The sequence below is a fragment of the Zootoca vivipara genome, chromosome Z2, assembly GCF_965207765.1.
Source record: "Zootoca vivipara chromosome Z2, rZooViv2.hap1.1, whole genome shotgun sequence".
Classification (NCBI taxonomy): domain Eukaryota; kingdom Metazoa; phylum Chordata; class Lepidosauria; order Squamata; family Lacertidae; genus Zootoca; species Zootoca vivipara.
The window spans coordinates 26,158,624-26,171,732 of record NC_142585.1 but is presented as its reverse complement, the minus strand read 5'-3'; the positions used below and the strand labels follow the sequence as shown (position 1 = coordinate 26,171,732).

General features: G+C 43.3%; 1 protein-coding gene across 1 annotated transcript in view; it reads left to right on the top strand.

Annotated features, from left to right (window-relative positions):
- The window catches only part of CAPN6 (calpain 6), a 59,663-nt gene that overhangs the window by 7,281 nt on the left and 39,273 nt on the right, over positions 1-13,109 (top strand). The window contains exon 3 of the mRNA XM_035113581.3: positions 2,871-3,044. Within this exon, the coding sequence (XP_034969472.1) occupies positions 2,877-3,044 (168 nt within the window). The 5' untranslated portion in view covers positions 2,871-2,876. The remainder of the gene's footprint in view (positions 1-2,870; positions 3,045-13,109) is intronic.

Sequence of the window (13,109 nt, the reverse complement as noted above, 5' to 3'; positions counted from 1 at the left end):
GGGGGATTTCATTTTATGGCAACTCAGCGTGTTCCAGCCAATCTTGGTTTAAAAGCCTCCTCCAGGGGGCTACAAAAAAATAAAATCTATAAATCACAGATATACAGCAATTAAAAACAAACATCATTACTGACTGATTTCATCAAGCCCTAGGTGTACTTAGATCGAAAAGCAGCCTGTAGAGATCTTTTTAAAATGTATCTTCCATTAAACTGAAGACCGAAATTAAAAACCAGCAGATTATATGTTTTTGATGGCATTAGTCATGGTGAGTTTATTTATATACCACATTTATCCCAAATACCATTTGGACTCAAAGCAGTGCATAGGGGGAAAACCCACTTAAATGCAATTGTATGGCGATCATAATATATAATAAAGATGAGAATATCATTGCAGCACTCGCAACTAAAGAACCAACAGTTCATAATGTGTGTGTTTTGAGTGAGCGCGCAAGCATTATGGTGACCATTATGTTCGTTAACAATTAGGTCCCCAACCCCGGTTCTGTGTGAGAGAGTGAGAAACGTCTCTATACCCGCTTTCCCTGCACTAGGAATGGGGGGGGGAGTGGGGTCCTTACCCACCTCCTCCACCCTTCCCTCTTACCCACCTCCTCCACCCTCCAAGTTAAAAAAGCCCCAAATGTTGTACCAATCCCTCCTCTGGGTGACATTACACAGCTCATGACAGTAATGTGCTCCTATATGCCGTTACGCGTCTGAATGAGCTGGCTGATGGGCTACTCTAAATGAGGCCTGCAGATCCGTGCATGGCGGATATCTGTAAAGCTGTGTTTCATTAATGTGTTGTCTTGCAAAGGTTCTGCAGAGGTGGAGTGAGATAAACAGGGTAGATCTTTTTACGTAGTATAGACGATTAGTACAAGGTTATAAGCTTGTGATAAACGTTTGTGGGCAGCAGGTGCTTCTGTTGATTATGTTTCCACTCTAATTATCGAAGGAAGAGCCCCTCTCCCATTGTGATAGCTGTGGTGGTGATTAAGTCATGCAGTATTACACCCTCTCCTCTGCCCCCCCCACCGCCACCCCCACAAAGTCACACCTTATTTTTCCCTGCAGCCTTAGCTTGTTAGATCACATTTAATATGCACTGAACCATGATGTTGTCGAAAATCTTTAGGAGATTCCTAGTCAGTGTTGTGTACTGAGCACTGAAAGCAGCAAAGGGGGTGCGGAATGATGGCCATTAAAATCCAACCTGTGTGAATTACGGCATGGCACTTTGCAGACATATGGAGAGAATATATCCCTTGAGCTGATTTAGGCTGGGACATGTTCATAAAACACATTTGCAGTTTATCCACTGCAGTGTTTTGAGATATATATATGCCAATGAGTTATATCACAAACTAACGAGCTCCATCCTACCCAAGAGGACAATGTCTTTTTGGTCCATGTCCAGTCTTTATACCCCCGCCCCAAATTTGCAGCTGTTCAACAACCAGGTTCTCACATCTGGGTCTGCTGCTGTCCGGTTCAGTCTTTGCTCATTGTGCAAATCTCAACCAGATGATTATGATGATGATGATATGAAATTTCCAACATTTGTCCAGGGATATAAATCAGATTTGAATGTAGCCTGCTATCTTATCATAACCCACACTCATATGCTACTGAGATCTCAGGCTATTTGTATTTCCACAAAGATGTGCAGTGCTTGTTTGTGTGAGAGAGGACAAAGAGCCTTGTGGAACCTTAAATTAATTATTTGTTATAGTGTAAGCTTTGTGGTTATCGTAAGATTCATGAAGTGAGATCTTCAGTTAGGAACATGGCAAGCTTCCTCATACTGAGTCAGACCATTGATCCATCTAGCGCAATACAGTTTACACTGACTGGCAACAGCTCTCCAGCGTTTCAGGCAGGAGTGTTGCCCAACTCTACCTGAAGATGCCAGGGATCAAACCAGGGACCTTTGGCATGCCAGGCCCTTCTACTTTCTGTTCTTGTAATGTGTCCCAAAGGATGAATACCGTACATTTTGTTTTAAATTTTGTTTAGCATGATTTATATGTCACTTTAAAATAGCTTACATGGGACAGTTTATATTCCTGAATTGCAGGGAGTTGGACCAGATCTTTAGGGTCCCTTCCAACTCTACAATTCTCTGATTCTATGATTCAGCTGGCCTAAACAACAACAACAACAACAACAACAACAACAACAACAACAACAACAAAACTAGGCAGACAGAAAACAATGCAATGAAGATGCCTGCCTAATATTAACATTAATTATACATCAAACAAGGTACTTGTGGCATGGAAATCATTTCACCATGGTGTGACGCTACAAAGTTGTGGGTTGCATGTGAATGATGCAATAATAAGGTTCAGGGCCAGCTGCTTTTCTGGGAGGGTGTCAGTCCCATGAGAAATACCCATGGGCACCCAATTGCATGGTCCAAAAAAAATACTGCATTATTCACAAAGAGCCTGCGGTAATGCTGAATTCTTCTCCAGAGAAGCAGTGTTCATATCGTTGGAATCTCTGTTTAAAGGGACAAGGTAGAAAATGACAGGAATCAAATCAGAGTAGACTATACTGGCTCAGAGCAGAATGAAGTTGGTGGGCAGCACCCCAACATTTGCCCCAATGGACCAGCCTCCACCGGCATTATCCTTCATGAAAGAGAGAGAATGCCACAAGTATTTAGGCACATAGCTCTTTATTACTCTTCATCCCATCAATTCTGCTGTACCCATACCCTTCTTTTAATTTGCAATCCATCATTTGTAAAGATTATTGGCCTTGCCGAGGATTTGCTTCTTGTTGCTCATGTCACAGACTGATATGTTGGTTAAACAGTTTTTACAAAACGATTTGTCTTCATCTGGTTTTGGACAGATCACCATGCTTTCTACAGCGGCAAAACCCTTCAAGGACCAAAATTACTATGAACTCAAGCGGCAATGCCTTGAAGAAGGCAAGCTCTTTGAAGACCCTGAATTTCCAGCTTCCGATGCATCTCTCTTCTACAACACTCCTCCATTGGGGAAAGTGGAATGGAAACGCCCAAAGGTATTTGTGAAGTACCCATTCTACTTGAGTCCGGTTATCTCTATTGTTTGGTTGAATTCTCACCTCTTAATGCCCTGGCTTTGGCATAATGTATCTCAGTTTATTGAGACAAGCTGTACCCAAGCCTTGTTTACTACCTCTTCCTTTCTCCCTCTTGATGTGCCCCTGATTTCCTGGGTTAACCAATAGTTCTCCCCTGTTATGTCTGAACCAGGAATCTATGGTTACCAGGATCATGTTGGGTGAAATTGCATTCAGATATAAGTTTCCCCAATCCCAGTAACCTCAATTTCCCAGTTCTAATGAAGCAGGAATCCATGATTAATTAACCCATGAAGTCTTCAACTGTGGCATGCTGTGACAGGAGGAGGAAAGAGAGGGACTGTGTAGACAAGGCTTGGGCATATTGTGGCTTAATAGGATGAGATATGTTAGATCTGCAGAGGGCCAATATACATTTGTTCTTCTTTTCCAAGAGGTGGGAGAGAGTATGGGTTAATTCAAGCCAGATTTGAGTCAGGAACAGTTTTTGATGATTGGAGCCACTGCAGGGAAATGTTAGGTGCTGGTAAAGGAGGGCTGATTTTGACCATGTGCAGAGGGCCTTTTATTGTTCTCCACCAGGACCTGACCTGAGACACTAGCCTCAGGGATGCCTGTATAAGACCAGCTACTCAACAATCCTCAGCTGAAACAAATAATAAAAATGTTTCATCTTCATTTTTAAAGTTGCCATCATTGACCTGCATGGCCAATATTGCATTAATAGTGTGTGGGGTTGTTTTTGTTTGAGGGCGGGAGTTATTCATGGAGAAACTTACATCAAGATTCAGCATATCAGTACGATTCAATTAATCATCTTAAATGATTGAGATACATAATGTGTGCAAATTGTGCCCCCTGTGACTGCACAGCTTTCTCTTGCAGGAAACACATGACGTAGCCCTAATCTTGAAAAATGTTTAAGGAAAAAAGCTTTAGACATTTGTATTTCTGCCCACTTTTAAATGCTCAAGCTTTTTATTAAATGCTTTTATTCATTGCCTTTGTAATTATTACTGCCGCTCAATTTTTAGAAGGTATGGTGTTTGTTTTAACTGGATAATTTTATTACAGTATTACTACTGCTGTCGTCACCCTAGAAGGGCAAGGTGAAATACAAATCAGTTAATGAGTAAAATATGTAAGTGCTAATAATGGGGTACAAATGCAACAGATGCATCCAGAGGCATCCAGAGGCTGAACCAATGGAGCGTCTAAGACGCTCTTCACATTGGGCACTGTGCGATCAAAAGGCAAGGCTCATTTTTAAATAAGTTCAGTGGTTTTATTAATAATTGTTAGTTTTCTGAAAATGTCCATTGGGGCATTTTGATACACTAAGACATGGGGCACACTGATATGCATAAAAGTGCCCCGCTAGTGTGCAATAGTGCCCCAATATATAAGTTTACATGAAATATCTAAACTGATTTCCTACTCATGAAATTTGAAAAGAAAAAAACCTGTTGTTTAGTATGTGGCCAAAGTCATTTATAAATATAATATGACTGGTTATCAAGTGTCATATCTTAGGAAAAAAACGGGATCTTGTATGTTTGTCTTCCCCATTGTAGAAGGTAAGGCAAGCATTGATTTCAAGGATGCTGTTTTGCAGTTGCCAAAACCAAATTTCTCAAAGGGCGCATCTCAAACATCATCTCCTTATACTTTTTCGTTTGACTTCAGTGGATATAATATGCAATAGAAGCTAAACGTTAATTAATTATCTTATTTTTTTATAAGCATTTTTTTTAAAATTACTATTTTTTGACTCCCTAATGTGAGTTCTTATACTTTTTAAAGTTTTTTCAAAGTCTTTTTTTAAATGGATAGGTGTTTGAGGAAAGATTAATATAAGTTTTGATATTTTGTTGAGAAAACCTGCCATAAAGTCTATATGTGTGAAACACTGTTAGTTTTGAAACATAATTTAGATTTTAAGTAACAAATTGTAAGGCTGATTATGATCTCTCACAATAAAAATTGGGGGTTTTCATTAACTTTTTGTAAATAATTGCCATTCTCATACATTTTGTATCAAAGTGCCCCATCCACTGTATCAAAGTGCCCCGTAGGTGGGGCAGAATGATACAAAACCTGTTTTTACTCAAGTCATTATTTTCTCATTATCTTCTAACTTTAATGGTTCTTTTGATTGCTATTATAATATTGATTAGTTATGCCATGTATAAAGCATTTTTTTATTTGACTCATTTTGGTACATAAAATATGAGACTGAATTTTTCTGCATCAGTCTGCCCCACTTCCCCCTACACACAAACACATGCATCTCCATCCAGGTAAGCAGGAGGCATCACTATCACAATTCAAGGACAAATTCTAGCCAGGCAAAAGCACTTGAGGAAGATCTGAAGCAGGGCTAGTAAAGAGGGGGACATGCAGAGTCCCAAGACCAGACAGAAAGAAAGATGGGAGGGCTCCCTTTGGCCTCAAGGACTTAAACTGACACACACACAAACACACCCTTTCAAGTGAGGATCTGAGATGGCTTCTGATAGAATCTTCTTTTTTCTTTGCTGTGATTAGATAGAGACAAATCTTTAAATGGGTGGTTGCTCAAAGGGATGTACAGTATTTCATTTTATTTTATTAAAATGCAAAAGGATCTCTTTTGATATAATCATCATCTGTATTTTGTTTAGATGTTACTGTGTTAGGATTTTAGTTGCGTGCTGGGTTGTTTATATTCTCATTTAGTTTTGTTTTGGCTTTCGGTCAAAACAGTATGATTGTTAAAGCTATCTTGAGAATAGTAACTAGGAAATCAGGACAAGCAGTTTCCCCACCCCAATTTTTCCCCACTCCTTTATTTTCCATGCTGTTGTTCTGCTTTGTGTTCTACTCCTCCAGAATGTGGGCTGAATGAGAAACATGCAAGTTTGAATTGGGAGGCAGAGAAATTCAGACAGAGAATGGAAAGATTTTGAGCTGTGAGTTTGCCTGGAGTAGAAGCAGCTTGGAGTAGAGGGCCTTGGGGACCCATCCTGTTGCTTTGCATGGGGTGGGAATCTTGCAGAACCTGCAATTCTGCTGTCTACTGTTGGAGGTTGTTTGCTTCCACAGTGCTCTGCTTGCATATTTATTGTTGCAGGGTTAGGGGGTCAATCTGAGTCCCTTCCAGTTCTTGGGGTCCTGTACCCAGTAAGAGTTAAAGTCTAATGGAGGATTCTATTGTTGAAGTACAGTAATCAGACAAGTTCCTTTGTGAGATAACCTGTAGCTGGCCACTTAACTGTTCTTATCAGCATCCCAAAAGGATGAGTTGGGTTGCCAGAGCTACAGCCAAGTGATGTTGCCCTCCTGGCTAACCCCCTCACCTGGCTGGTACTTAGAAGGACAATAGGCAGAAAGCAGTGTCTGTGAGCTGAGTGAGAAGAGGAGGCAGAAGCTAGAGAGTCTTATACGTGTTTGGGGCTCCCCTGGAAACTTAATGGGGAAGCAAGATCTGTTAGGGTGTTAATGCTGTTAGGCTCAGGTTGTATATGTGCATATATAAACCATATGTCCTAAAGGCACCACAGTTTCTGTTGCCCCTTATTCCAAGGAAGCCTGGAACCCCTGGAATCTATCGCTGCTCAGAGATTGGGGTGGGGTGTAACATCACTGTATACATAAACTATATTCTAGTGCTATCTCACACAGAAGCTAAATTCTGTAGGGTTTGACCAAGTTTTCTCACTACTCAAGGAAGTGAGCATGTTTTAGAATGAATAAGCAAAGTGTTCGTGTGGCAGGGAGCTTGAAGCAGTACCTGTTTGTAAATAAAGGGCAAGCCTCTGTATAGGCATTGGAGAGAGTTCAGGAATTTTATTAATCTGGATCTCAGGCCAGTTTCCTTTCAACACTGGGAGATACTCGCTAGATTATTATTGTTGTTGTTGTTATTTTGTTAATGTGAACCTGTAATCTGGGAGAATGGAAACAGCATTTTGCAAATTATGAATCAAATATTGTCATGAATTCTGGAAACATCTTTTTGAACATGGGTATGTTCCAATTTGAAATGACTTTCAAGTGCTAGAGTAGTACTGGCTCTCAGTTATTGAATTGCTAAATAGTTTTATAAACGGAAGAGATCTAACTAAAACCTTCTACCATTCATATCTTTAAAATCATGTTTAGGGAAGTTTTTAATGTTTGATCTTTTATTGTTTTATTGTTTAGGGAAGCTTTTAATGTTTGATGGATTTCTGTATTTTAATATTTTGTTGGAAGCTGCCCAGAGTGGCTGGGTGAACCCAGCCAGATGGGTGGGGTATAAATAATTTATTATTATTATTACTATTATTATTATTATTATTGCATTTTTTAAAATCCCGTTGGAAGCCGCCCAGAGTGGCTGGGGAGGCCTGGCCAGATGGGCAGGTATAAGTAATAAATAATGAATTATTATTATTATTATTATTATTATTATTATCATCCCAAAAAAGACACACATACCTCAGTTGGCATCAACTTGCAGCGGCTAAATGAATTGGTACCTTAGTACAGTGGTACCTTGGTTTACGAACTTCATCCGTTCCAGAAGTCGGTTCTGAAACCAAAACTGTTCTTAAACCGAGGCGCGCTTTCCCTAATGAGGCCTCCTGCTGCTGGTGCCCTTCCACCATTTGGATTCCAATCTTAGACCTAGGTAAAGTTCTCAAACCAAGGTAAAGTTCTCAAACCGGTTTTGTGGAGTTTGTAAACCACATCGTTCTTAAACCGGACTGTTCTTAAACCAAGGTACCACTGTATATAAGATAACCCTGTTCTGCTCTAAAACTTCTCCCATATCTTCAGAGATAAGGTCTAATTCTCAAATGTCATCACTCAAATAAATAGTTATAAATTATTATTAGAAAATTAGTAGTATGTGATGTGAAATTATTAGCCTCTCACAGAGCAAGTGACACATTTCTATAAAATCCTATAAAAAGACTTTTAATGGTACAATCCGACATGTCCATCATCATATGACAATCTTGTTTTCTTCTTCCCCATAACCATCCATCTTCATTGATCCTTAGCTCTATATTGCTGCTATGCTGAAACAGATATTCCAGGTTGCTCTTAAACTTGGATAGGCTGTCCCTAGACAGGAAGGTGTTAAACGCATCCCCAGCTGTGGTGGCTTAAAAATAAACCAGGAAGGTTGGCTTATCTTGCAGAGATGCATATGGCATACAAAAGCAAGCTGTTAAGATGCGTTGCCATAGCAACTGCATCTTCAGTGGCGGCAGCAGGCCACAAATATGCAGCTGTAATGTAGTCAAATTGCCAGCTGTGTGTGTGTGTGTGTGTGTGTGTGTGTGTAACAAAGCAATCACAGCCTTACCTCCTACCAAACACAACCTTAACCTTAGTAGTCATAGCTGCCAAGTTTTCCCTTTTCTCACGAGGAAGCCTATTAAGCATAAGGGAAAATCCCTTTAAAAAGGGATAACTTGGCAGCTATGTTAGTAGTCTCAAGATCATTTAAAACAAAGAGTACAAAATTGTATGCCACAAAAAAAGTATGAATCTGCATTTCATGGGAAATACAGTGGCACCTCGGTTTAAGTACAGAATTAAGTACAGAGTACTCAACCTGAAGTGTACTTAACCCGAAGTATGAGTGTAATTGGTTCTAGAAGTCCGTACGTAACCTGAAGCGTACTTAACCTGAAGCGAACTTTCCCATTGAAAGTAATGGAAAGTGGATTCATCCGTTCCAGACTGGTCCACGGAGTACTCAACCTGAAGCGTACTTAACCCAAAGTATGAGTGTAATTGGTTCTGGAAGTCTGTACGTAACCTGAAGCGTACTTAAACTGAAGCGAATTTTCCCATTGAATGTAATGGAAAGTGGATTAATCCATTCCAGATGGGTCCACGGAGTACTTAAACTGAAAGTACCGTGTTTCCCCTTTTTTAAGACACCGTCTTATAACTTTTTTTCCTCAAAAAAACACACGGTGGCTTATTTTCAGGGGGTGTCTTTTTTTTTAAGTGCTGGTACAACTGGGTCCCACTGGCTCAGGACACTCGGTGCTCTCTTCCGCGCACATTATAAACACCACACTCTAGCCTACTGTGCTATCCAGGTTTTACTGTCAACCAGGCTGGCAGCAGCTCTCCAGAATTTCAAACTTGGGGGTACCTGGGGGTTAAACCTGGGATCCTTCTGCTCCCCGGGCTCTCTCACGCCGGCCGAGGAATGAGGAGGGAGGCCGTGACCCGTCCCGCTCTGAGATGCTTGTGAGGGAAGCGCGAGGGGGACGAGGCTTGGGCCCATGCCCCTGGCGCGCGCGCGCGGCTGAATGACGAGCCGAAGCGGAACCTTTTCTCTGTGGGGGGGGGAGACGCGCGCGCGCAAACACACACACACACACACACACACTGAGAGAGAGACACGCACAGGGAGAGAAAGAAAGAGACGCGCACACACACACACACACACACACAGAGACGCACGGGGGAGAGAGAGAAAGAGACGCGCGCACACACACACACACACACACACAGAGACGCACGGGGGAGAGAAAGAAAGAGACGCGCGCACACACACACACACACACAGAGACGCACGGGGGAGAGAAAGAAAGAGACGCGCGCGCACACACACACACACACACACACAGAGACGCACGGGGGAGAGAGAGAAAGAGACGCGCGCACACACACACACACAGAGAGACGCACGGGGGAGAGAGAGAAAGAGACGCGCACACACACACACAGAGAGAGACGCACGGGGGAGAGAGAGAAAGAGACGCGCGCACACACACACACACACACACAGAGAGACGCACGGGGGAGAGAAAGAAAGAGACGCGCGCGCACACACACACACACACACAGAGACGCACGGGGGAGAGAGAGAAAGAGACGCGCGCACACGCACACAGAGAGAGAGACGGACGCACAGGGAGAGAAAGAAAGAGACGCGCGCACACACAGAGAGCGTGCGGCTGCAGCACACACAGAGAGCGTGCGGCTGCAGCGCTCACGAAGCAGCGCTGCACTTAGGGGAAGATGGCCAGGGAGGGGGGCTGCGGGGTCAAGGCAACGCGTGAAAGGGAGGGATGGCGAGGAAGAAGTGGGGAGTGAAGTGATCGGGGCTTTAACATGCCCGCACGCGCAAAAGGGAGGCTCGGAATGTGGAGATCGGTTCTGGCTGCTTCTCTTAAAGTGCCGCAAGTAACGAGCCTCTCTCTCTTTCCTCCTGCCGCTCGTGCCCTTGGTGCTTCGTGCGGCGCTGCTTCACGCTTTGTCAGCGCTGCAGCCGCCACCGCTTCTGGGCACCCACCCGACCCCGCAGGCTTCCTCCTCCTGCCGCGGCCGGCATTGCAGGAGCTGGGTCCTGCTGGCTGGTGCTCCGTGCGGCACTGCTGCACGCTTTATTGGCACTAAAGCAGCCACCGCCGCTTCCGGGCACTGACCCGACCCGGCAGGCTTCCTCCTCCTGTCGCGGCCGGCATGCTGGGTCCTGCTAGCTGGTGCGGAAGTATGGCTTATTTTCGGGGTATGTCTTATAGCTCTCAAATGGTTAAAAACCCTGCCATGGCTTACTTTCTGACTACGTATTAAAAAAGGGGAAACACGGTACTCAAAGCGAAGCGTACTTAAACCGAGGTATGACTGTAAATAAAATGACTAAAGCAAGGGGGAGGAACCTTCAAGCCTAGTCCTCAGAACATTCCCCAGAACATTCCCCTCTCCAGGCTGTACACCTCACTGGTCCTGATCATGGCTCTTGCCTGCCTGGATGAAGGCTAGAGAGCTGTGCGAGTGTTTTTGTCTGAGCATGTGCTGTATAAAGGTAAAATTCGCATTTGTTGCTTTGCCCAGTTTTGCCTCCGGCCTCACCCACTGCTGGCATTTGGCCCTCAGAAGATTGCCCAGATGGGAATGTGGGCCTCAGAGTTGAAAAGGTCACTGACCTCTGAATTTAAGGGTCCTGTGAATGCAAGGTATGTCCCTGCTCTTCTGGCTTCATTCACATCCTTCTATTCAAGATCAGCTGTGGCCAGTGGCAGAGAAGTACTGACAGAGAAATAACAGTTTAAAATACAGTGGTACCTCTGGATATGCACACCTCTGGTTGTGTATCCTTCAGGTTACGCACATGGCAATTTTTCTAGGTTTCGCCACGCGCACATGTGCAGAGGCTCTCTACATGCTGCACGCATGCACAGAAGCACTCTACCATATCGTGCGCATGTGCAGAACGAGCACTTCTGGTTGCAAATTCCTCAGGATCCGACCGGAGCTCTGGAATGGATCCCGTGCGCAACCGGAGGTGCCACTGTAATTGCAGAAGTTTGAAGAGAGCAAGCGAATCAGGCGAGACACTAATGGGGAAAGTGACAAAGTTTCAGTACAACAAGAAGGGAGTTGGGGCAGGCTCTGTTGTGTTAGATTTTTGGTGTTATATTCTGTGTTGTACCCATATTTGCTATTTCTCTTTGTTAAAACAAAAGCAGCAGCAACAATAACACTTCCCAATCTATTCAGACCATTCCCACAGCTATCCACTCTCAGTCTTCTGCCCTTTTAGCTCCCATGCCATAGCCAGTGAAGTTGTACAATCTGCCTTCTCTTTTATATTCCTGCCCAACCCTGACTTCATACGAATCCAGGATTATGATTTAGTACTACAGATCCTCCCATGGAGGCTGTGTGATGAAATCCTTACACATTTATATGTATAAAAAGGTAAAGGACCCCTGACAGTTAAGTCCCGTCGTGAACGACTCTGGGGTTGCGGCACTCATCTCGCTTTACTGGCTGAGGGAGCCGATGTTTGTCTGCAGACAGTTTTTCCAGGTCATGAGGCCAGCATGACAAAGCCGCTTCTGGTGAAACCAGAGCAGTGCACGGAAACGCCGTTTACCTTCCTGCCGGACCGGTACCTATTTATCTACTTGCACTTTGATGTGCTTTCGAACTGCTAGGTTGGCAGGAGCTGGGACCGAACAACAGGAGCTCACCCCATCTTGGGGATTCGAACTGCCAACCTTCCGATCAGCAAACCTTAGGCTCTGTGGTTTAGACAACAGCGCCACCCACGTCCCTTTATATGTATAGAAAGATATTATTAGAAGTTGGAAGCTGTTGTTACTCTAAAGGATAGATTTGCTTTGTTTTGTCTTGGACTTTGCATTCTTTGTCTGAGTCTATTCCTCTTGAATCAAATCCAGTGGCTAGATAGAGTTTGAGTAGCCAGTTCCATGACATGTACACAGGGTCCCACCCAAATAGCCAAACAAAAACACACATTTTCCTTTGCTTACTTAATTCTTTCTGGCATCATACTTATTCATTTCTGCTGTAGCCTCCAACCCCTGCCAAGTTCTGAATCCACGGTACTTTCAGCCCTTATCTCCAATAGAGAATAATTGCTATTTACTTTTAAATTAGGCCACCAATCATGTTAAAATGTTGAGCAACATCTTTCCCTCCTCCTCCTCTCTCCTTTTTTTGTTTTTGTTTTTAAGCAATAGGCAAAACCTGCCTATCTTGTCTAAATCTCACAAAAAAATTAAGGCCTTGCCCAACATTTTGCCCAACCTCAGGAGGTCCTGCACCCTATCTAAGCACTCAGTCATGAAAACTATTATTATTTTGTTATTTATTTATCATTGTATTATTTTATTTATGTGATTTGCATAGTGCCCAGGGCTTTTTTTCAGCCAGAGCTTACCGGAACTCAATTCTGGCACCTCTCAGGTAGGTGCCATTACCATTCTGAGAGAACAGGGGAGGCATTCATGGTGAGTTCCAGCACCTCTTTTTCTAGGAAAACAGCACTGCCTATACCCATAGATCTCAGGGCGGATCACAACATAAAATTACAATATAAAAAACACAAAATACATGATAAAAACAAGACAACCCAATAATCCTCCCCTTCTATAACACATTTAAAAGGGCATCAAATGCCAATTAGCCAAAGGCCTGGTTGAAGAGGAATGTTTTTGCCTGGCGTGTAAAGTGCATAATGAAGGCGCCAGCTGAACCTTACTGGGAAGAGCATTC